This window comes from Echeneis naucrates, chromosome 16 (genome assembly GCF_900963305.1).
Source record: "Echeneis naucrates chromosome 16, fEcheNa1.1, whole genome shotgun sequence".
NCBI lineage: Eukaryota > Metazoa > Chordata > Actinopteri > Carangiformes > Echeneidae > Echeneis > Echeneis naucrates.
The window spans coordinates 3297609-3323658 of NC_042526.1; the positions used below are offsets into that span (position 1 = coordinate 3297609).

The 26050-nt window shown below is 42.5% G+C and overlaps 1 protein-coding gene across 2 annotated transcripts in view; it reads right to left on the minus strand.

Moving 5' to 3' along the window:
* LOC115056034 (spondin-1-like) overlaps positions 1-26050 on the minus strand; it is a 66684-nt gene that overhangs the window by 27361 nt on the left and 13273 nt on the right. For both annotated transcript variants that reach the window (XM_029522263.1, XM_029522262.1), the window contains exons 4-6: positions 16618-16691; positions 15536-15658; positions 14987-15135 (exon numbers count right to left, since the gene is read on the minus strand). In XM_029522263.1, the coding sequence (XP_029378123.1) occupies positions 14987-15135; positions 15536-15658; positions 16618-16691 (346 nt within the window). The remainder of the gene's footprint in view (positions 1-14986; positions 15136-15535; positions 15659-16617; positions 16692-26050) is intronic.

Below are 26050 nucleotides of genomic sequence, written 5' to 3' on the forward strand. Positions count from 1 at the left end.
AGAAAATGGTGCAGTGCATCAAAGTTTTTATTGACTTTGCTATTGTGTTCTACATGCATTTAGCTCCTGATTTAATAAGGCATCAGCTCATTGTACAGTCAGGATTTGGTCTGCGTCTGGACAGCATTCTGGTGTTGGATTAGAGTCCACTGGTACAGTTCAAGCCAAAAAAATAATAATAATAAAAAAAAAATCTAAAGTAAAAAACAATATATTGATCTTGGAAAATGTTCACTGCACATTTTTTTTTTACTTAATCTGAGAAAAGCGCCGCTATTAGTCAAAATATTTTCAATGCAAAATATCCAGTAGGAGGCATTAAATTTGTTCCTGCCCAGCGAAGGGAGATGAAGCGATATGAGAAATATCATTATGGATGCACAGAAAGCACACGACAACGCCCACAAGGCAAAGAGAGAGAGAGCGTAGCAGCAGTTCAGGCAGCAGCAGGTGATACAAATGTTAATAATAACATAAATTCACAGCACATCAGGACAAAGAAAGCTGCTGCGGCTGATCTGTAGTCTTTTCATAGTCCATTACTGATCAAGATATAATTCAGTGGAAACAAATTCTGCCCCCCTCTTCAATTACTTTGGCAGCAATAAAAGAGTGTATTAATATCTCTCCAAGAATCAATCTTTAGTTACATAAAACATGACTTCATTTTATTTGTTGACAATGAAGGTAATACGTAGCTGTATTCTAGACACAAGCATAAAATGTTTGGTCATATAAAGGGGAAGAAACACAGAAAGATTTAATAAGAAATTATGCTCTGCACCGTATGTTAACACCAAGTGTTCTGAAGTGGAGGATTTTCTTACAAAATATGTGAACTTCGTAATTATGGACATATATGGAAATAAAAATTCTGCCGTAACTGTGAGCAGAGTGAGGAATCTCTTAATCGCCTGAGCTGAGCAAATAACACAATCTCCAGAGTCTCCAGGGTGGCGGACAGTAAATCTGTTCCTGACACAACATCCGAGCTTCCTGGACGATGGGATGAGACATTTAGATGGAAACGACTCTGAGAAGAAAGCCAACTGACTGGTAGGTGGGAGCGTTCACGAAGCTGGCGAACAAGACTGCCGGGCAACTCCTAACACAGCAGCAATCGAAGCCAGATGCCGCTCTTCGTACACTTCATTAGGTGTTTACGCCTGAACCGAGGAAAGAATGAGCAGACGGGGTCTAAAAAGTGCTGACGGCCAGGTTAGGAAGGAAGGAAAGAGAGCAGGGAGGCGTGGAGAGGAAAGGAGATGAGAAAAGTGAGGAGGATACGAACAAAACAGATTGTGTGTAATTGACGAGCATTTGGGGGATTAAAGGTCCGGTGAGCATTAAAAAAGCAGCCTCGTTATAAAGCTCCCAAACATGGCCACCTGGTATGCGTTAGAAGTTAACAAGCTACTGAACAGGGCGTGTTTATTTGTGTTTCCAGCGAGAACCAAGGTAATATTTCCATCTTGGTATCTCTCGTCCATGTGACAGCCGACAGAACGCGAACACGCCCCTTTAGGCCAACGCTTAATCTCTCCTCTTCTACTCTAATGAGATCCAAAAATCACCGTTGGGAAGCAAAGACACAATCTTCTTATTCTTTTAAAACTGAAAGACAGAATCGGATCGGATCCAGAGATAGTTGGGGACGAGATTTGGATTTTTGATGAGCGGGTAGAAGGGATGGCGGGCCACATAATCCTGACCCAACTCCAAATGAGCCGCCACGAGCCGACATAAACAACAGGTGTAGGCTCGCTTCTTAGAGCTCAGCCGGGGCTTCTGATCAACACACACACACGTAGAAACAGATGGAGAACCGCAATGGCGTTCCCCGTGGGAAGGGAACAGTGAGCGGTGTGCTGTATTGACAAAGAGGGAGTGAAGGCACGCAGTCATTTCTCTATTTATTCACGCAGGATCAATACTAACTATGGAAAACGTAGATGTGATATCACAAGTGGACTCAGAAGAAAGATGGTAGCTGAGACTGAGCGCTTTATTCTTCACCTTAGAAACACATTCTTCATAAAACAATCAAAACGCCAGCAGAAGCCGATCTGGAGCTGTCAATTGTGTTATTTGCTTATTAGTTTGTCACGCAGTTGTGAAAGCTGACTCTGAGATTTCACCGAATAAACCATTTAAAGTCGCTCTTCGTGTGTTTTGTGTATTGCTGAATAACCTTTTCATTAGCAGCGCTTAGCTTATCACTCCAGAAGCTTTTATTTACACATCAACAGCTGCCTCCGGAGGTGGAAACGCACTCGTCCCTGCCACCTCTTTTCCTCCTGTGAGGCTAGCCGCGGCCTCCGATCTGACCTGGAGACGTGACGAATTAAAGCAACAACAACAAAAAAATACAAATCCTTCAATAGGACAACATAAGTTGAACTTTTACTTCGGTGCACAGCAGACACGCACATTTAGACCGAGCAGAACTTTTACAGGAAGCCGTGTCCTGTAGATCTGCAGCTGCTGTGGATCCCAGTAGGCCTGCGATTCAGGATTCATAGGTGAACCCCCCTCCTTCTCTCTTGGTTCGATCTTGATTTTTAGTTATGCACCTCACAACTGCCACATTGGCACCCTTCACCCGCATTATGACACTTGTTACCACACCCCAGTGCTCCGAAGATTTCATTTGGGATCTTTATTGGGTTTATAAAAACACTCTTTATTGTCCGTCTGCCTTCTGTTGAGGCTACTTGAGACGAGTTACAACGCGCAGCCAATGGAATGATGCCACTTTCTCCAGGATATAAATTAAAAGCTGTTGAAATGGAGGCACACGATTTCCACACATCGATGCATCTTATCAATTCTATACACAACCACAAGCGGCAAAAAAAGAATTGGAGGAACGAGAGCTGGACTTCCTGTTGAGCAATCAGTCAGAACCCACTGAGTATGTGAAACAGTCACAAAGCACGATTGATGTTTCTCTATGACGCAAAAATCTCTTCTTTTTTTTTCTGACTGAGCTCAACTTTCAAACATTTTTCTGCGTGACTGAAAGAGGAACAACTGAAAGGAGCCCTGATAACTGCACCACCTCTGGAGAAACTCTGAGATTAAAAAATATTTGTTATGACAGCACAACTAGGAAAGGACCGTAAAAAATATATCAAATGAATGAAAAGGTAAATGGAGAGACAAAGCAAGGGTTTTGAAAATGATGCCCTCCTGTCCAGTCAGCATCTTAGGGGAGTTAGGAGAAAACTGCTTTCTGTTTACTCTCCTGTCAAGCAGAATTGTCTCCATTTCATTATCAAGTCGGCAAACTCGAAAATTCAGCGACCTCTGTTCCCCTTCTCTTTTGTCTTCAACTTTTTCCGTTTTTCAGCAAGATCCTTTCATCACCCTTCACTCCAAAGAAGGAAAAGGAAATCCTGTGAGAGAAGTAAAATGACCCCCCCCCCCCCCAAAAAAAAAAAAATAAATAAATAAATAAATAAAACAAAGTAAGGCATGCCAAGGACAAGACAGGCCCCGCGGTGCCAGCCAGCCAAACAAACTGCCTTGCTACAGCCTCAATCTCCTCCATTGATTTGCTGACAGGGGATCTTTAGCCCAGAGTAAAACCGATCCATTCTGGACACCACTTTCTGTCAGCGCTGTGCATTCTGAAATACCTTATTAAACATTTATGACTGGGCAAGACGTATTACAACCACAATTCTGTTCATCTAATTCATCACTTCCCCCGGTTTGTTCGTTTGACTCTGCTATCGCATTCTCTTCACGGACAGAATTTCATTGTGGCTTTTATAAGATCAGTTAAGTCGAATCTATATAGTCAAAGACAGCATTACAATACGTGATGGCGAATAATTCAACGGATGCATGTGTCATTAAGGGGTGCCGCTACAGAGCCAACAGTAATCCCTCCGCTGCGAAGAGGCGACGGCTGCTGAACTTTGAAAGCATCTGAGGTTAAATGAAGTCCCTCCATGAAAGCTGGACCGAGACATGAGATGAGTAATAATAAGAGATGTCATCATCCAGTCTGACGGCATGATGGAGTTCTAAACCCTCTTGGTCCTATTTGGACATTCTAGTAATCTGCCTGAAAATAAGATAAACATGTCTCAGGTAGTCTCAGGATTCTGCACCGAAAGCATTTTAAAGCTTTACAGAAAACTATTCCTGCTGGAAGCTTCATCCAGCAGTTAGGAAAGCGATAAGTAACAAGTCTGAATTTCAGCAGCCAAAAGCCGGAGTGGTGATATCCATAAGCTGCACATGAAAGCTTTCCAACCTCCTCTGATGCGTGCTGCTTTACTCTGAAGGAGGATAAAGGAAAGAAATATCTCATGTCGGTGAGTACAGCTGTTTAAAAAAAAAAAAAAAAAAAAAAAGTTTGTGTTTCACTTTTCAAGTTTTGATCCGTCTGTTCTTTCCGCAGGGGGAATCGTTCCCCCATCAGGATTCAATTTGGGCGCAGAAGGAGCAGAGTTAAAAAAAAAAAAAAAAAAAAAAACGGGGGGTGGGGGGTGTGTGGTGTCAGCAGGTGACGTTAAGGTGAACTTCTTAATGAGCAATCACTTGAGCTCCGTTCATCCCTTTTAAAAGCAGCAGGGAGGAGAGTCGTGGTCTCCACAAACGTAAACCTCCACCCCTCCAATTAAGACCATCACTACAGGTGGCCTCCAAAATGGAGCTGACGTTGGTGCAGCACCTGCTGGGACGTCGTAGAAAACCAAGATTAGCTGCAAAAAGGCAAATTACACTCATGCTGCTGCAAACAGTTAAACTTTTTATATATATGTATAATTTAAAGAAGTCCCGTCAGTGTGCGCAGTATCAGAGGGGAGCTGAGCTGTTCTGAGCCAAAAGAAAATCGGGTTAACACAATCTACTGAAGTCACTGAGCGTGTTTTTATTCAGACTCATCATTTTTTTTAGTGCCTCTTTTATCCCGAGCCTTCACTTCTTTTTCTTTTGTTTTTCAGCGTGGCTCGGGCCGCCCCACGTATTATCTGAGTCAGGTGCGGCGTCGACTTGGAGCTACCTGCAGGGAACAGATGGGCCCCGCTGATCCATCGGATGGTGCACATTTACAAATTGGAGCGGTGAAGGAAAACTGCCTCAGATGTGCAATTTAAAAGCATTCTGAGGAACACGCTCTTCACAGCAGATCGTTTCAATACCATTTAGATAAAAGATAAAAAAAAAAAAACAAAGAACTCTCTGGAGTTTAGGTGTCAGGTCGCACTTTGAGCAGCGTGGAATAAAACTCCAGACTGATGTTTACAGAGACCACTGTTTCTGTCTGGGGGTTTAAATTATTTATGCAGCTATGTCATCTACGTGTAAAATTACACACACGGCAGCAAAACCCCAGATGCATCACTCCTGCTGTTGTGTGATGAATACATGTGTTTGCTTTGAGCAGATCTTTTGTTTGTTTTTTATTTATTTTTTATTTTTCAATATTTCCAGAAAAACACACCTTAATTTATTCTTCCAGCTGAAGGAAAAAGCTTTCCGTTGCCAGACTTACGGCTTTGGCCACGACTCATTAAGGCGGCTCGATAAACCTGTCACTCTGACTCTTTGCACGGCGGCCATCTTCCCTTCCTCACCTGCGTCCTTTGTGCGTCCCATTCAGTTGTTCTAATTCATGCTCTCACACACGTCAGCAGAAATGTGGCTGCTGCTTCTCCTCCCCGACGTTCACCTGTTCTTTCCCTCATTAGCGCCCGACATACACACCAATCTGTTTCTTCTCCACCAGCTGCCTGTTTTTTCCTTCCTGTTTTGATCATGTTTTTTTTTAACTATGTATGTCTTTTTTTTTTTAACTAAATGTCGCAGCAGCTTGCATTAATGGCCACACCAGGCCAAGCACGTTAATGATCGACAGGGAAACAGAGAGGCTGAATGTTACAGGCGGAAAAAAAAGATCTAAAAAAAAAAAATAAAAAAGAATCTTTCTGCATCTCAGAGAAGCTACATTAAGGAGATTGCAGTTTTGGTTATCACTGTCAACGTAATTACACGCCCACACATGCACCGGGGCCAAGATGTTGCCATTTAAAGGGAGGAATTTAATTAATACACAGCGTACTTTCCCTCCTATATCTCATATATTCTCATGGCCATGTGACGTTTATGTTCTCAGCGTGGAAGATGTAAGGTTACTCAGTAATAATCAGTAACAAAGCAATAAAAAGCGGTAAAAACGTCTTCATTTACTTTCCTTTGACAAAAATCAACTAACTGCACTAATTTTGAAATGACATTTGGCATCAATCTCACAGTGATTATAACCGCTAAAATATTCATGCAGAGATATGATAATGTTTTCGAAAACAAATGCAGAACTGACTCGCAGTGATTCGGAAGAAAACATTAGGATGCATTGCTTATGATCACCATAGATAAGAAATAAATCCCATTTATGTTAGCTCCTATATATCCTTGAAAATATCTTATCATGAATAGTCCAAATGATATTTTGTAATTTAGCCCGGGAGTGTTGGAGGGAGGCACATCAGTTCGTAGCGTCCCCATGGCTCTGGTAGACGCTGCCGGCTATAACTCCCATTTGTAGTTATTGCTTCCAGGTCTGTCTCACAAACCACTGAGACAAAGTTTCGTGTCTAAAATTTCTAAACCCACTGAGAGTGATCCAGCTCCACGACTTGGTAGCTTTTAGTCAACAGCTATGTCTTTTGCTGTATATGAAGTATGAGGCATTATTCTGTAAAAAGCTTCAAAAGAAAACTGTACGTCTCCTTCTAAGAAAAACATGGTAAAAGTTAATGTTAGCTGTCAGCTGCTGAAGAAAAAGTCGTTTATCAGCAATAAGACCCGGTTTTCTCAGGAGTATTGAGTCTTTCTGTGGCAAAAAAAATAAATAAAAGAGTACAGTTTTAAATTTCTTTCTTTCTCTTGATCAGCGAAGAGCGTTTTACTGTCTCAGCTTTACCCTAAATGGAAATAACCATGCGGCCATGTTTATGTAAGCGCTGCTAGGTGGTGTCTCATGAAAGCACATTATCCAAAAAAACATAAACTTAAGATTTCTGTCCTTGGAGCAACCGAGCACCTGCATGGACGGCCGCTGCATCGGACCCAGATCGTCACGGGAGCCATAACAAACGCGGGAACTGCACCTACAGCGGCAATTCCACCATTGTTGCCGTAGTTACCACAGGAAAGCCCACTTATGTTCAGGTTTGTCATAAACTGCTACTTTGATTTAAAATGACAGCCACTTATCAACAAAACGGAGCTACGGGTCACAATAACCAATAGGTTCCATTTCCTCAGTAAAGCATGAAGAACAGACGTTTACTACAGAATCATCAGCAATCACCAGTAATTCGTCTAATCAGTGTGCACGACATCTGAGATGATGTAATTCATTTGTGCAAGTGGTCTCTAATCTCTTTTCAGATCACAACCACGTGGGGCACCAATTACATCGCATCTGAACAAGAAAAACACAAAACAAGCAAAAAAAAAAAAAAAAGATCGAAGTACCAAAAGAATCTGCTAAATGTTGGCCATGTGAAAGGCTGTTTCTCTCTCTGCATTAACTTCAGTTCATGCTCGATCAACCTCTGGGAAAGTTTTAGGTCTGCTTTTCATCTCGCAGCGGATCGTTCCGCACTCACACAATTGTGTCTTTATTTGAATTTACAATATTTCCCATCCGCTCTTGCAGGTTTTCATCGATTGCGCTCGCAGCGATGCCGCCTCAAATATTCCTCCTGACGGAGCTTTCAGGCCTCGATATCTATAAGGCTGCAGCATTAAACGTCTGAATTCAACGAACAACAGATTTCTTTTCACTGTGATTTGTTCTCCTTTCCCACAGAAGCAGGAGAGAGCCATTAATTAGAACTAGAAAGCTGAGGTGTGAGGGAGAAATGAAAAGTAATGATCTTTAAAAGGAGAGACAGGCTGTCTCCGTCTTCATCCTCTGATTCATTCGTCCAGTTGTCTCCCTCCTGAAACTTGCAGCCAATTAGAGTCAGTTGTGAGACGCTGTCAGTCTGTCAGCCGCCAGAAGCTTTCCAAATATCCCCCAGGACCATTTTTGTGTGTGTGTGTGTGTCCCATTGTCATCAACTGCTCTCTGACTTAACTACCTCTCACTCTCTCACAGCGAGAACCCAAGATAGTGCTACATAAAACCACTCCTACGTGCACACACAAAGTACACAAAAGAAAAGACACAAACACACTTAGAGACACGCACGCACATACGAAGCCAGCACCGGGCTGAGCTGTCTCTCATTTCCCGCCCACCTCTCGCTCTTGGAGACAAGTGAAGTCCAAATATAGTGTGGTCGGACAACACCCTCACATTACTTGCTGTATTTGACCTGCTTGACAAATGCCGCCGTATCACATCAGGGCAAGACGTGTCGAAATGTACACAATAAAATCTGTGAGCCACGTAAATGAGGGAGTCTTTGACGCAACCGTGAAAAAAGAAAGAAATTCTACTCAGTGTTTATCTGAGATGACGTGTATCTGATTAAAAGTAGACGCCTGGAGGCAGAGAAGTACGCGGTGTCAGTCTGATGTAAGGCATCAAGGCGCCTCCGACCAATAAATATCAGACATGATGAATAACAAGCACACAATGAAAATAAAATAATTCCTCATGTTTCCGTCAAGAAACGCTGTTGCTGCCAGTGTCATTATTCATAAAAAAGTTTCCACCTGCTGTTTCCCAGACGGACGACATGACGCAGCTACCGTGTCCTGGTAATTATGTCCACCTGTGAGTGTTTGAATGGTAGACGCTCAACAAACACCCCCCCCCCCTTTTTTTTTTTTTACTTTCTATTTCCTTTTGATTCAGTTGAGCTGTTTGTGCGTGAAGTTAATGAGGAGCACTATTTTTTCTGAAAATCAGTTTTTCATAACAAAACAAGACAAATCATGACAGAACACATTACAGTTTTCAATTATTTTCCTGTGAGCCAGAAGAGACTGTTATTTATTTATTTATTTTTTTAGAATTATATTTAAGTTTCCGTAACATTTCATGCGTCTGATTCAATTTAGTTCCCATCAGTTTATGGACTGAAAGCATTGAACAAGAAGCCGCAACAAAACAGAAAATGTAAACTAGCATTAACATTAGCGAAGACTAATTAAATCTCACTTAAACTAATGGGCCATATTTACATCAGAAAACTAAAAGGGTTTCTAAATCCTGGCGGCAAACAGGCTGAAAACAGGTTATAATGTACTGTTGGGAGGCATTTTACACAGTAAAAATAAAACTACACATCTCCTTTTTTTTAGTCAAAGCGAAGCTCACTTTATATACAAAGAGAAGGGGGGCTGCAGAGTCTGGAGCTGCTTCCCTTCACTGCTCACATGTCGAACAACGATTCAGGCTAACTACCAACCCGACACAGAGAGAGAAAGAATTGCCCCGCTGAGGCATTTTTGAGCAGCAGCACAAGAACATTTCTCTCAGCAGAGGGGAGACGCTGTGACGGCTTGACAAAACATCTCGGGGAAGCAGTGACGGTTTGTGAACACGAGCGCAGACAGACACTCAGGAAGAGAAAGTACATCAATTAGCATTACTTTCTTCACTCTTAATCTGACAGGTGTCACCCGTAAGAAAGGAACTGTACAGAAACTTTGGAGCAGTGCTCTCTGAGCAGCTTGTTTTCTTTGTCGGTGCAATCCGGACATCTACGAAGAGCAATAAAGATGTCGGGAGAGGGTTGTGGGTGTGTGTGTGTGTGTGTGTGTGTGTGTGTGTGTCTTTATGATGTCTATCTGCAGCAATTTCCTGTTGCAGTGTTTTGAGGAGACCAGTGAAAGTGAGGGATAGTTGTCTGTCCTCCTCGTCTTCTCTGCGTCATCTGCACCCCACTAACTCTTTTCTGAAATGAAGACTTTCAAAAGAGAGACACAATTGTGGGATAAACACTATAAGAAAACAGAAAGGAGGGGAAAAAGAAAGAGAATGGGGTGGTGGAAAAATGAGACGGACAAAAAAAAGATGGAAACTGATATGATCACAAGAGCATGAGGAGAAAAGGAAAATGTCAGTTAGTCAGGGAGGGGAGAGGAAGCACAGATGGGTGGAGGGAAATGATGCAAATACGGAATAAAGAAATAAGGAGAAAATGCAGGCAATGGAAGAAAGACAGCTGCAACAAGAAGTTTCCTGTCGCTAAAAATATTCTTTCATACAAAATTATGGATTCGCATGGAAGACAGAAGGAGGATGAAAAGAAGGAAATAAATAGATTGGAGTAGGAATAGCATAAGTTAGAAAGAAAGGAAGGGAGAGTGAGAGAGGGAACTGTGCACAGACAAACAGGAGCTGAGAAGGAATATTGAGAAAAAAAGAGGAGGAAAGTCCAGAAAGAGCGGGGACATTTCTAAAAAAATATTAATAAAGACAACACACACGCAAAACGACCGCAGAGAAGATGGTTGTGTGAGCGAAGCAGAAAACGGCAAAATGCTGCTGTGGCCTTGACTGATGTCTGCAGACACAGAGACGTATTCCAAACTTTTCTTAGTCAGACTGATGCTTTGTAATGGAGAGAAGTGCGGCTTTGCGCAGAGGAAATATCAGCAGCTTCCCCGGGGAGGCCTGATAGGTGATGGCCCACGGCAGCCCAGCTTTTGGCTCAAGGCGCCGTTTGGGGGGAGAATCTGGGGCTGTGTGTCCGCCTGCCTTTATACTAACGCCTCCATTTTTTTTTTTTGTGCGTCTGTTTCAAAAGGAAAAGGTGAGCTGCTGACTGCTCCCACCAGCGCTGATGGCTGAGCCGGGTTTTAAAAACATGTTAAGCTCCCACATAAAAGAGTCGCACGTCAAGTCGTTTTTGAAAGCAGATGTATCCGTGACATGCAATGCCCTGAAGTGCCTGCAGAGCGACTGCGTGCAGTGAGAGGGAGAACACAACAGACAAATCCTTTTTAGAGGTGAGCAGGAGTGCACGGTGGGGGCGAGCTTTTTCGGATGTGGGAGTCGCTAAGGAGGCAGAGAATTGTATTAACTTCATTAAAATGTAATTGACTCGGCGTGGGATCACACTTTTCCTCTTTTAAATTTAATACAAATGGCTCGTTGGCCAGCAGCTCTTGACATTTCCCTGTGTGATCTCAGCGTGATCACACCTGGTAGGAAGCACGTGGCATTTCACAGGACGTAATAATGAGGTAGCTAGCTTCTTTTTTTTTGTATTATTTATTTCAACCCATGTCACCACGCTGTGGCATTGAAAAGGTTGAGGATTTACTCCTGGGCCGCAGCTCTTCACATTTTGCAACCTCCACTTGTACAATCATTAGACACTCTCAGGTGAATGTGACATTTCAAAAGTAATCACTAATTAGATGCACCGTTCTGTTTCTGGCATGAGAGAGAGCGGTGGCATTAAAAGGAGTCCTATCTGTCTGATCTCACCCTTCCGACACGAGCAGCTTGAGTTCAGAATCAGTCAACTTTCACTCACTTAATGAAGACCAGAAAATGAAGCAGTGTCAGGTGCGTGTATTTTAAAAAACAGGAGCTAGTGCCTGATTAGCTTAGCAATAAAAAAATGAAGTTTAAAAAAATAAAAACCACATAAAGACCGGAAACGAGGAGAGCAGCCGGCCTGGATATTTCAGGAGCTCTAACCCTTTTTGTTCTGTTTTTCTGTGCTGAAGCCCAAACTGCTGATGATGGGTGATGAAAACACACATTTTCTTGTCACGTCACTTTTCTCAGCACGCGGCGCTGATCATCTGTACCTTATTTTGACAGCTTCAGGACCTCGGCACGTTTTAACCTGTTACTGAAGGCGGTTAAGCGAGAGGTGCCAGAATTCAGTGAGACCCGTTTTCAGACGGTAGCTGGGAGTCTCAGCTCAGCGTGCCGCTGTGCTCACATGTGCCTGAAGCTTTCCAAAATGAGCTTTATCACACATATTTTCCACGGGCTCATGCATGTCAGCTCCTGCCCGGCGAGTCTTTGCGTTCACATGCTTAGCAGGGAGCATCTAATGGACGGCCGGATGGCCAAGTTGAACTTCAACAACAACAACAACAACAAACAGCCGAAGAGATTTAAATGCAGCTCATGATTGTATCACGCACGCAGCAGCAATTACCAATTCTGATTGTTGTTTTCAGCGGGTCGACACCAGTGAGAGCGAGCAGGCCGTGGTCTCAACATCCACTCTAAATATTTGCATGCAGAGCAAACTCGTCTGTCTTTTCTGATTATTAAATGCTGCCTCGTGACTTTCCCAACATCATGATGTCTTCCTGCGGCGCACAAGTCCTGACAGAAATGTTCTGGCTTGTACTCAAATCATCGCAGCGAGAGCTCTCAGGTCTCATCTTCCCTGCCTGCCTGCCTGCCTGCATCCCGGTCTGGCAGCCAGCCTGTCGTCTGTGTGCGTAAGAGGCGCGCAGGTCGGCCTTAAGTCTTTGTCCACACATCACCACAGCTGATTGCTCCTCTGGATGGTTGGGATTCTCAGCTAAGACAGGGATTACTGACCCATGCCAGCCTCCCACCTTTACAGCCGCCACTCGGACGTGCACCCTGTCTGAACTGCTACCACAGAGGATGGAGATGGGCGGCGTGTGCGTGCACTTTAGTTTGAATCTAAAACCTGACAAAGATAACTTTCATGTTTTTGATGTTTTAACATCGAAATAGCTCATCGAAAGCACGAGGACTCAAACACTGAAGTGAAGGAAGCGTCACCAGTGAAAACACTCTGCTCTCATTCATGTGAAAGGCTGCTGATGATGATATGAAGGTGATTTCACTCTCACAGCCCATCTGGCACGGTGTCACCTCACTTCTTGCCCCACGCAATTACACCTCAATTGGAGTGTTGAACATCTCATGAGACTAAATATTTTAAAATATTGAGTTGCTGTACTTTATTTAATCCTGTCTGTAATCTGCTTGCCTGTGAATTACTTCAATACTTAATTGTTTACGCTCATTTTCTTTATAACGCACAGATAATGTGCTCGTAACGGCCCCTGGAGAAGCACAAAGCTTTACTGGATCTTTACGGCAGATTGTTTTTACGTTTCTATCAGAGCAAACTTAGCTGTTTCTGTTAAATGAAATTCTTTTAATGCCTTTATTTTAGGCTGACAGGAAACAGGAGAGGGGATTGACCTGCAGCCTGGGGTTGGAATTGAACCCAGGAAGTGGCGCACTAACCACTCAACCACCCGCGCCACCGTGTTTCCCCCATCTCTATTCTTTATAATGAACTAAACCAACCGGCTGAATCTTCACACACAACTTTGACAATAGTGTCACTCTTCGCACAACATGCAATCACTGTCTGATCTCCAGAGCAGTTCAGCAGAGGAAAGTTCAGTTCATGTCCGTGGACTTTTTTAGTCCATTCCTTATAACCATTTATCTGCTCTTGCTTCTTAAGTGTCAGGATTTGCTGACGATGTGCTGTTTTGCATTATTTACAATTGGACAAAACTACAAATTGAAATTAAATCAAGGGATGCAGATTATGTCGTCCATTAATCAAAACGTAATGGCGGTAAAGTGAACATCCACAAACAGCTCATCGGCTGCAAAACCATCTGATGGCTGATCCTTGTTTATTTTCTTGAATCCGCCTCGCCTGTCAAATTTGAATATACTGTACTGCCAGGATCTTATCTTTCATTTAGTGGTGAGCACAGAATGTTTTGCTTTGGTGGATTAGGGAAAGTTTGAAGAGTCCCTGTTACAAAATCCTAAAGCTCAATAGCAGACATTCCAGCGTACAGTACACAATCAAGCCATCTCATTCGTCTATGGAACAGGCTGAAGTCTCCATTGTGTCAGGGTAGTTATTACCCCCAGAGACAGGCAGAGCCAGCCAAGAGAGGAGTTAGGGCTGTCCGTCAGCCTCTAATGTCTCCACACAACAGCCCAAACCCAAACTGACAGGCACACACCACAATGACAGCCCACTAACAACACGCCATTGTTCCCCCGCAAATGGCCAGGACACAACTTTCAGAGCGAGAAGACAGCCAGATACTGTAGGCCTGAGTCAACCCTGCACACGGGAGCGACACGGCTAATCCACACGGATAAAGCCCTCCAAGTTCATACAGCCGCGCGCAAATTCTCCTCAGCCCATAACAATAATTACAGATGAATATTCTGAGTGCGCTCATTTTCTTCCAATCTGCAGCGTTCTGCTGTGTTTGAATACATCCGAATGAATTATATGTTCGTTTTTCATCTTTCTGAACCTTAAAGCCAGGACCGTTTCTGGGGGGGGGCTCTGTCAGCAGATGTGGGGGACAGGCGAAGGCCGGTCCAAGCTAAAGCTGCGTATGATTGTTGTTTAAATTAATAATAAGCAGGAAGATCAGCCGGTTTCTGTGATTTTAGATTCGTACATCAAAGAGTCGACTAAAGACGCATACACACATGAATATGCTGCTGAAGCACGACTTTCAGCTGTGTCCATTCAGGCGCTCCTTCCTGTCTGCTATGTTTCACCCCCCCCCTTCTCACACACACACAAGCTATGTCGAGCTGACGCAACAGTTTGTCCTCTTGGGGTGCTCTCCAATAGATGCCTTCCAAAAATATCCGATCCCCTGAAGGCTCCATTTTCCCTCAAAGGCGGCGTGCTGATGTTTTCCAAAGGAATCTGATTCATGCAGAGTCCGGCGTGATGAGAGGGTAAACATGGCGTCGCTGTGTAAACATGTCTGTGAATTTTGCCGTGTTGCAAATTTATCAGCTGCCATTTTGACAGAGGAAAAATGAGTTTGTGTGCGTCATTTCAGATAAGCAAGCATGTTGTAATGGACCCTGACAAATGCTGCAGCGAACCCACAGTTCCTTTTTTTTTTTTTTTTTTTTTTTCATGTTTTGGATACTCATGACTAAAAATGTAGTTTTAGTACAATTTGTTTGTTCAGCAGCAAACAGAAAGTCATGGAAATGGTGCCGTTATGTCAGAAATGGACCGGCATCTGACATCAGTTGTACCTTCTGCCGAATCTCCTCCTCCATCTTGATCGGGGATCCGAACTCTGCGACCTGACGGACTCCCTCGCTGGCGTAGCCTCCGTACTCCCACAGCACGTAGCCTTTGGAGTGGGAGGCTCCGATCAAAGCCGACCAGTGGTTGGCCCGTCCTGCCAAAAAAAAAAGAAATCTCACTTTACTTTAAATGAATACCAGCTGGCTGACTCACTTTGGATATGAATAATATTTTTTACATCGTCAACTCTCATCACTCATTCTGTGCCTATTATAGTTTTCACAGTTTAACAAAGCCTAATGGCTTCGTTCTTTAATTAGTTAATACATAACAATAATTATATATAATGAGCCAGACATTGTGCTCATTTTAAAAAGTGTGTTGCTTCTACCCTCGAAGGTTAAGAAGTAACTTGTGGTTTTATAATTATTTCTTACTTCACTGAAACAGGTTTCGAGCTAACTCTCAGTAAGTTATCTCCTTTTCTTTGTAATTTTCTGCCAAAACTCTTTAACGATAACGATCTTCATGCTGGATAAACGCGTTGCACTCACTCGGGTAGTCTTTGGGATGCACTTTCTCTGACCAGTTGCCGTAGAAGGTGAGTCTGTACTTGGCCGTTCCACAGGCGCAGCACTCCATGGCGGGAGTCACTGTAGCTTCACCGAACGCTCGCTCTGCGGGGAGACGGGGGCGTGATGCACATACACTCAGAAGATCAGAGCTAATAAGTCATACAGTGTTGATTTAACAGACAAATAGAGACCAGCCGGCGTGTAAGCTCTGACACAAATGGACACCCGCATAAATTACCAGATGAATGACTGCGACTTGAACTGAGATAATGTCATCCGTGGAATAAACTGATATTTAAAATAACACATTAGCCTTGACACAGACTTATTAATATTCAGATATTGCACCTTACCAGTGTTTTGCAAAGATAGGTCAGAGGGAGTATTTGAATATTTATGAGTTGCCAAATTACTCGGAAGAAATCCACACTTGACATCTAAGTTATAGCGGGAAGACGCCGAACGTATGTCAGCAAATTGAAATGGTGTGACTTGATTGGCTTGCATAATAGTCTAGAAAATTAGATTTTGTTGACGGAGGGAAGATTTCATGAAAGTGAAATTCCCCTGAGATAAAGTTTGGGAAGCCATTTGTTCAGACTCTGATTTTTATTGCACAATAAACGTGTGCATCAGAGCTGCGATAGTCCCGACTCCTCACTGTCTCACAAGGCTTTCGTGTTTATTTGGGGTGCTGACAGATTTCCCCCCCCAAAAAAAAGCAGCTCGCTATTTTTCTCTGCAGTGAAATGTCAGGTAACATAAAAGCTACGGCACTGCTCTGTGGTGACATACAAAGGAATATTTAAATTCTGCACAGACTCCCATGAGATCTATAAATCAATGTCCACATAGTTTTCCCCTGCTGCCTCAGCTGGCATCGTATGTTTTTTTTTTTTTTAAAGGTGGAATAAAAGACTGGGGTTCTTTCTGCTGCAAAGGGAAGGTTAAAAAACAAAAACAGATAGAGCAGCCGTAATGGCCCCATGATGAGTGGCCGGGGATGAAAAAGATGAGCTGCCAAGGAGGGAGAGGAGGAGATGATGGGCAGCTGTCATTACCTTTCTCACAAAGCCGAATGGTGAGCGAACCCTCTTCCTGGAAATAGATGATTTTCTTCTGGACGATGCTGGCCCTGAGGACACGAAGACAGGGAGGTGTGAAAAAGGGAAAGAAAAAAGTGAGACAATGGAGAAAGTCTGAAAGTAAAAGGGGTGCAACAAGGACATTAGATGAATAACAGTACAGCTTTTTTTGTTCTCCAGCATCAGATCTATGTAATCCTCAGTGGAAGGGGAAGGTAATGGGTACCCTGGGGTTTCATAATGGGCACAGAGTACACATCGTTTCACAGAGACTACCGCATTCTCCAAACATCCCAACACAATCACACTGCTGCAATGTGAAATTTAACAGAGCAATCATGCCCACGGACATGAGGAAGACAAAGCTGGAATTACAGTCGGAGAGTGAGAATATAGATCTTTGCGCAGGCCGCGGACTGAGCCAGATTCTAACTTATGAGTTAATATTGGCTGAAAATGAAACTGTCCCAATGAAAATAAGTTGTTTTACCAGAGCCATTTACATCCCCCCCTTCAGTGAAAAATGAATTCCTTCCCTCTTATTGCACACATAAAGCTCAATGTGAGTCACCTTTTATGGAAATCTCGAGTGACAGAGAGGGTAAAAAAAAATGTCAGCGATACAAAAGGGTCTGCTGGCCTTCAACACTTAGATTAGATTTGTAGTGGCTTTATATTCCATCACAAAAGAGCTGCATTCATTCACGTTTTCTTTGGTTATTTTTGCAGGTTTCTGCATTTTTCAAATAAGTCTCCTCACTACTGTGCTGCTATAAGCCGTTGGATACTTGGAAACTCAAACTGATAAATACGCCATCGATCCACAAACACATGGAAGCCCGATAAAGTTTACCCCGATGAGGCCGACGGAAAGAGATTCTAAAACTTTGTAAACTGCGAAACTTAAACAGAAAATTAGTCTGCCACAGGGACCCGAGCTCATGAATGCATAATTTCTATTAAGCCTTGAAATTTTCCCAGTGATTGTCTAATTTAAAGATCTGGAGTGAATCATTTCACATCACATTTTCCATTCTGACATAATCTGAAAACTTTAACACACACGTGTTAACACGTGTTAACACGTGTCGACACCTGTGGCACGACGCAGCGCAGCGCTAAAAGGGTTTCAGGTGCAGACTTTTTCTTCCAGACAGGGAGCTGATGGTCGAGCGTCATCAAACAGCAACACTTTCTCATCTACAGAATAGCTTTTACAAAAACAAAAACAAGCCTCATTCCAAAAAACACACAGCTCTTAAATAATAATCACCATAATAACATAATAATTTATCTGTAATTCCTTCAGGTTACTTTTTAAAAGCAGCTAAAGAGCATTGAATCATATATTGATTTATAGAGATGAACAAATGCAGATGTAAATGTAGATATAGACAGATGGAGGAGCTTATAGTTTGTTATAATATGAAGGGAGAGTGCTCCAGCACTGCTGATTATATTGCAGGCTCTTACTGCACTTTATCCTATTTATCATACTTATGTATGCATGTGAATATTTATGTGCATATATAAATAATAAGACTCAGTTATGTTTGATTACTGTGATAGAATTGGTTTTTGTTTATTCCTGTGGACATTATGGAGAAAAAGCTGTTGCGCTGGCAAGAAAGAATAAACAAATGTGAACATTCGGTCGTTTGAATGTAACTCACAACTGGCTGTGGCGCCGCTGATATCAATCAGGAAGGTGATTGACGGGCAATTTAGAGCTCACAGGGACCGTTTGTAAAGACCGCCGCAGAAAAACTTCACAGAATTAAAAAGTTTCCCTTCAAAATATAAGAAAGACTGATGAATATCTTTTTTTCTTTTACAGGATCTGAGCAGATTCCTGGCAGCTTGTGTTTCTAATAAATCTCCCAACAGCCACAGAAAGCGTAAGAGATTCTGAATGACACATTACGTCTTTCGTGTCCACATATTCAGCTTGGAGTAATTTGTAATTTGGCTAAATTGCTACTTGAAGGAGGGAGATTGTGATGCTAAATGCAGCAATGGTGCGAATTAATTGCCTCTGTAATTGCCAACTGTGGCCTATTGGTTAATGAGGCTAAACAAGATGCAAAAGAATCATTTTGCTAATATTTTGACAGATATTGCAAATTGGGATCCGAGTCTTCATTTCAATTGGAATAGTCCTTTGCACTGCATTGTAGTTCCTGGTTTTTCAACTGTTGGAGGACATGTTTGTGGGCTCAGCCATCTTTACTTCAGCATTTATAGCATGTTGTGACGCATTTTATCTCGAGCAAGGAAAAAAAAAAAAAAAAAAAACACGCTACCCTTGCAATTTGGATATTGCACTTGGCCTTATTGTAATTTTCATATTGTGCCTCAGCATGAGCCTCTTATCTCACACTGGCTTCAGGTAATCTCCTTTTTCATTGCATTTTTTTTTCAAGGCAATGTACGGTTCATCCCCGCATTATATCACACATTTAGTCGAGACAGATTTTGGACACAAACAGCCCAACTTGGAGAGCTACGAAGCCCCGATTCATATTTCAAGATCGCAAATGTTCACAGGACGGTTAAAATACACTTGCTTCAGAAAAATATTCCCCAAATTGTAACATATTTATACGATATAAATGGAAATATACAAAGCTGAAGGGCTCGCCTTGTGTATTCCCCTCATCCAGTGGAGGCAGATAAAACCCAGAAAGTGAGCTGAATGACACTGAGCGTGGAGACAGAGGAGGGACTGGTGACATTAAGTAGGAGTTAGTGGTTATATTGCTCCTATAAATCTTACACAGACCGAATGGTGCAATATACCCTGCAACATGGGTTGACTGCTTGGGCATGAAATTGAAAAACAAAAGTGAAATATACAGACTATTACTGAGCTGTCCTTCATAGTTGCTAGGTAAATTTTCTAATAGTTTCAACGCCGCTAATGGTAAACTGGATTATTGATCAAATCTGAATAAATCACTTTGTTTGGAGCTTCTTGCTATCTCCCATCTTTGTCGACTTGAAGCAAAAACTATTCAAAACTACAGCTGTACTTGTTCCATTTCTTCCTTTAGGATGGCCCCTCTCCCCCTATATGTCTCTCTCCTATCTGTGCATCGATTTGCGAGTTTACTCATCTCTATTTTGAAAATTTGTCAATTACAGGCTGCTGCTTCTGGCAGACCTCAGATAGGCCTGAGTACACTAGAGACTTGCGTAGGAGGAAACAAGTTCTTGTACTCCTGCTGTATTTCCCTCTGGTCCGAAAAAGAGTGCTTAATGTAATATTTCCAGCAGTGAAAGTTGGAGGAGAGGAAAAAAAACAAACAAACAAACAAAAACAAAATGTAGCTCACTTTCTAAAACCAACTTCATGGCATTTCACGTGTTATCATTTTAAGAACATGTCGACCGAAACTATTATTGTGTTCGATACCTTTCCGTTTCTAAAGTTCTCTTAACCTTGAGCATCGACTTCTTCGTGGACGGGATGTAAAGGTGGCTTACCAACTTTAACATCACTTCTTGTGAAAAACTACGGCCTGCACACCCGACCGTTCCCTTAAGCTGTGATGTTTCATTTGCCATCGAATCCCAAATCTGAATCCCAGGTGTGGGATTGGGCCCGGCCTTCTCGCTGAGCGCATCAGTCGTCTGTCTTTGTCTCCTCGGTCAAACAGCGCGCCCAGGAAGCCTCTGTTGTTGTATCCCTCTGACACTGGAGGTGCTTGGAAGAAGTAGATGCCTACAAGGAAACTTTGAAAACGTAAAAATCCCTGGCCACACTGCCAACGGCATATTCCTGATTACAAAACTAGAATCAACATTTCCATTTGTTTTCAATTTCCCCATACTGCTACCGTATTTTTCTTATTCCCTCAACTCAGCTATTTTTCTTCTATTATTCAGGTTTCCTATTAATCATGCTTCCAACGGCATCTCAGGCCTCATGCATTATGAATATTCCACATCTGTGTCATGTCTGACTTCTCGGTGTATCCTGCTGGCTCAGATGATGCTCCCTGCTGAGTCCTCAGCCTGCTGTTTGGATTCAAGCGGGGAGTTCCCCGAGAGCAACGCGCTGCACACGCAACCTGCGACTGTTCATATAATAATGTTTCCTGACTGCAACAGTTAACACGACATCGAGGAAGCGAGAGGAATCCGATTCACAACTCATGTTTGTGTATTTGCACTCATCCACCAATTGAGTCTGTTGAAGAAACATACGACACAGAAAAACATACAGAAGGACCGGCCAGTAACAAAAAACTGAACAGGGATACTGATGTTTACAGCTGGGAAACTGTCCACCGGTTGACTGGAATGATTCCTCCCCTTTTAGGAAAAGATAAACTCCATGGAATATTTCCTCCCTGCCTGAATGAGAATTAGACCAAAACGTCCACGGGGGTTTGAAAAAAGTGAATCGATTCCACAGTTTGCTCGTAAACAATTAAAACATTGTCTTACAAACAAAAGGCAGAAATCAATTCTGACCAACACACAACTATTTAAATAAAAAATGTAAACATAAAATAATCAAACACTTATCGTTTAAAAGGTTAACTTGGGGATCTGATGACTAAGGATATATTGAACCGTATGTATTAGAAGATGTTTTTTCCAAAGCCCTCTTGCTCTTCTCTGGGTAAACCAGTCAAGCTGCATTCCCTCTTTCTGCCTTTTTAAAATCTTTTTAACAAAGCCAAGCTCACCTTTCTCTGTCAAATTCTAACCACTGGTCCTTTTTTATGGGTGACGGAAGAGCAATATCTACTGAAAACAATTTTGAAGATATCTGAAGATTTATTGCATCCCAGTGATGAATTACAAGTAAAACAGGGCTGAATATAAACAGGAAATCTTCCAAAGACCAGGCTGTGTCATTTTGGATCAATGGCTACGAAGCCAAGCACGTTCATCCAGCCCGTCCTTGGAAGGATGCAGCCAGGTGTAATGACATTCCCTCCAGGCGTTCCCTGATACATCACATTCACATTCTGCCACGACAGCCGCTGCCATTTTAAAACTGAATTTGAGTCTGAATAGAAAAAAAGAGCAAGACCAAGAACAGAACAGCCTGAACGGCGCAAATAGAAAATACAAGGCGATGCTGTGAAAATCATCCTGTGAGACACCAGCGAGTGAACGGACTCGCCATTGAAAAGGCTCAGCGGCGTCAAAATGTGTTACGCGTTTCTAAAAACGTGCTGCTTGCTCGAGTCAAAGTTCGTATGAGACGGCACATTGTCACACTTGGTTCTGTCAGTGGACGGGATTGAACAGACGGCCAGAGGGCCTAAAAGTAAACTTGATAACGAGATGAGAGGCAATCAAGGAAAGCAAAACTTGGATTGGATGACAGTCTCTCTCTGTTCACTTCACAGCTTCAAGTTCAAACGTTTCCAGAAACCAAAAGATTTTTTTTCTTTCTCAGGACTTTTGGGAGATTAAAGGACAGATTTGGGCCAAGCTCATCAGAACAACCACAGGGACCTCGGTGACCCGAGGTGGAAAACACGCAAACACACAATCTTTCATGCGCTGACACAAACAGCAGTCTCACATGGACGTGCAGCCCGTCACAGCCGGAGACGTCACGTCACTCTCACCGAAGATAAAAGTCAAAACAAGGCAGAAATATAAGAACCTTTCTTCCGAAAATCCTCCTCCTAACATGTGGCAGCCGCGCGACGCTTTGAAGATGGAGGATGGAGGGAAGGTCGTGTGTGTGACTCACCGTTATTAAAGCAACTATGACAGTTTTCAAAAGGAATGTAATCAACCTCTTCTGACTTTATGATCTTAAGTTTTCAATCAACTGTTTCTCTGCAGAGGCTGGAAAACAATTTCAAAGATTTGTCTGTGTGAGTGAGTTGCTTTTTTCTTGAAATTGCGTAAATGTCCGGAGTGAAGCTGCAAACCTTTTATTTTTGAAAAAAAAAAAGAAAAAAAGAAAAAAGAGGATTAGTTGCTCCTAAAGGAGAAACAATAAATTATAAAAAGCTGCAGCGACGTGTTGTTTCTATCTGAGACTCGAGGCACAGCTCAGAAAAAGCTGTAGCCTTAAGGCCCTTTGTTTTAACAGTTTCTCAACATTAAATGAAGCCCTTTTGTCTTATATGTCTTTTTTTTTTTTTTTTTTTCCTGCTGCAGAGCCTTTGTTTCCCAGGAAAGGAAGAACACGTTCTTCAAATGCAGCGTCAAAAGACACGCCCTCTGAACTGTGACCTGTCCTGCTGAAAGTCTGACTCTACTACCGCAATCAGGTGTGAAAAATTTAGTTTTAAAGATTTAGTTTCAAACATTTTCAGCCCACCAATAAAAAAAAAAAAAAAAAAAAAAAAAAAAAGCAAAAACCCTCGACTTCTAATTGAGCTGGACGAGAACAACCCGCCAGTGACCTTGTCCGTGCTTCATCATTAACAGGCTGCTCATAAGTGCTGAAATTTACTCCCATCCCGGAGCAGGGTAAATATGAGCGTCATGCTCATTTCCTTTCAAATGTCATGCTGATCATTTCACCATAAAACATAAATGGCAAAGTCTCAGAACGGTTGGTGTCACGCTACAAATGAGTCCGTTCAGAGAGCAGAGTTCATACTGAAAACAACACATTTACGCTTCTCGCTGGGCTTTATGGTTATTCACAGACACACAAAGCTTTAACTGATCTACTTGTGGACCACAAGGGGTAACTGGCAGATCTTTAAAAAAAAAAAAAAGATGGGCATTGGACACGTAGATCACAGTGTTGTATAAAACAATACATTATGATTACCTGTGTGGTAAGAATGGAGAAATGCGGTATTAAAAATAAATATGGCAAAGTTAAATGTGTTCAAACAGTGAAAAAGATGGCCAACGTCGGTGTGGCCGCCTTCAGTGCTTGTGGAGGCTTCATAGTTGCTGTTTCCCTCTGCCTCAGGCGATATGTTTTTTTCAAGGCAGACAGCTCTGCAGGGTGAAAGACGAGCGTTGGGGTGAAAACTTTACTAAGTGAGGAGGAGGAGGTGGACAGGCCTGACAGTACACTTCCTGCCTGGAGGAGAAAAGTTGCACATCGTATCTTGGGTTGTTCTTAGTTCCAGTGCCAGTAACGGCTGAGACGAGCAGAGATAGCACATGCTTGGTGGTGCTATTTAAATGTGGCTGACATGTTCTGCTTGCCAAGAAACTGATGAGCGTGTTTAACAGCTGACTCCTTTCAGGTGATCAGCTTTTCATTTTTGCAGTGTAGACTTTCAAAAGAGAAAAGTCAGCCCGGAGTGTATCGGCAGAGGACGAGAACGTGAAAGTCTTAAATAGAGTCACGGGCAACTATTAGGCTTGAAAAGTATTGTATTTTCCCCACGATGGCTGACAGAATCATTTTTTGTTCAACCAGCAAGCCAAAACAGCAAGACACAAGATTAACTATCCCAAAAAAAGCTGAATTTTGAGATTTTTGCTTAAATGATTCTTAATAATTGCGTAAATCTTGAATTATTCTGCGTCATTTGGGGAGATTTGATCATCAGGGCTTGCTTGTCACGCCATCACCAACAAGTTTTATATATATATATATATATATATATATATATTTAAAGTCAGCTGCATCATTTCCAAACAACTGGGCGTCGACCTACGACTGTAGAAACCACGATGAACTGAGATAGGAGTCACGTCGAAAAACTATTGTGAATGCAGCAGCGAACCAGCAGCAGCTGGCCCGGTCTTCAGGCAGGCCATAACAGGAAGGTTTATTAACCTGGTACCAAGACACATGAGCTCCTTCACCTCGTTGGTCTTTAAGGCTGTGCGCCTTTTTCACAGAGATACTGCAGAGGTAAGAACCAAAGTGCATTAAAAGCTTTAACAAACATTAAAAAAAAAAAGAAAATCTTTTTTAATTAAAATCTAGTCCTTCTGTTTCAGCAGCTGTCACTGAGAGCTTTATGGCCCCTCCTTCCCGAAATATAACCGCACTGATTTTGAAATAACAGGTGTTGAAGTTGGCATCAAATTGAAGAGAACTATCCCGAAGGCCTGCTCCAGTACTGAAAGGGCCTACGAGATTCCCGGGAAGCAGGAAAAGCTCTGGAACGCTCCCAATTCTAAGGGCTTGTTTCATAAAGCCTCTTGAAATGAGCTGAGAGAAATGTGCCTGACATCCTGGACTGGAGAGATGCAGCCCACAACAGCTTTTAGAGACTCTTCAAGATAGACAGAGCAGAAGAAAAATATTCTTGTTGTGCAGCATGATGAGGGAAAATTTGTAAATTTGGCGTGTCATTGTTAAGCTCCATTTTCTGTCTTTCATCTAAACACCGGTCATTACAAAGAGATTCCAGAGAGATTCTCGCTAATGCTGTCTGCTAAAATCGGGTTTTATAGCACAGGCCTGCTGTTAAATATCTCGGTCTGAGCGAGTTGCAACAGCAAATATCCAACTCAACCTCATGCACATTACTGCACAATACTCCACAACAAATGTTTCCGATGTCAGTGTATATGTTTATACATTTTTCTTTTTTCTTCCCCTCAACGTGCCCAAGACTGAAACACCAGAGTCAAATTCGTAGTATGTTTACACACACCTGGCAATAAAATTCTGATTCTGATAGAAGGCAGTTAAGGGGGAAGACGGAGAGGCATGCATGGCAGATGAGGTAATGCTAAATCTCTATCTCGCCACTGACGGACAAAAGTGACAGTAATACGAGGCGAATTTGCATAGCAGATGTTCCCGTACGCGGGGTTTGGATTTATTGAACGAGCAAACACTGCAATGGCTACGTGCCATCCATCACACAGCAGCAGCAGATAAATTAAAAGTAACAGCTGTGAGTCTTCTGTGGAGGTGAGGGCAAGTTACAGCGTCTTGCTCAGAGGAAGGAAGAGACGCTCGTTGGGGATGGAGATGGAGGCGAGGGGGAGGAAATCTGAGGCAGACAGAGGGAGAAACGTTTTCATAGCCGCGCTCACTCCGAGTTATCGGCCATTTGTCATTCGTATTCTCCATTTGTCAAGAAGTGACTCGCAGCTACGTAACGCCATAAGTCACTTTTGCTTTATGAGCCAACTTCAGACTTGTTTGTGCTAACGCGGGCGGCATGAGTTATACTTCACACTTCATCATGTATTAATTGTCGAAGCTGTTTGTTTTCATACAACTTTTTTGTGGCGGCATAAATCACAGTCAGGAATAACAATTACTCCTTTATTTCCACTTCAGTCAGTCGTCGCTATTCTCTCTGGCTCTCTGACCAAACATTTCCTTGTAATTCTACTGTAACGTGCAGCGATTGCAAGAACATCATCAACAATGACTGTGAACGTGTTTTAATCCAGGAGCTAAACAAAGACTTCACTGCAGAGAGATCAATCAAATTCAAACTGTTGTCAGCCACCAACAGCTACTGTAAATATAATGCACAGAAAATGT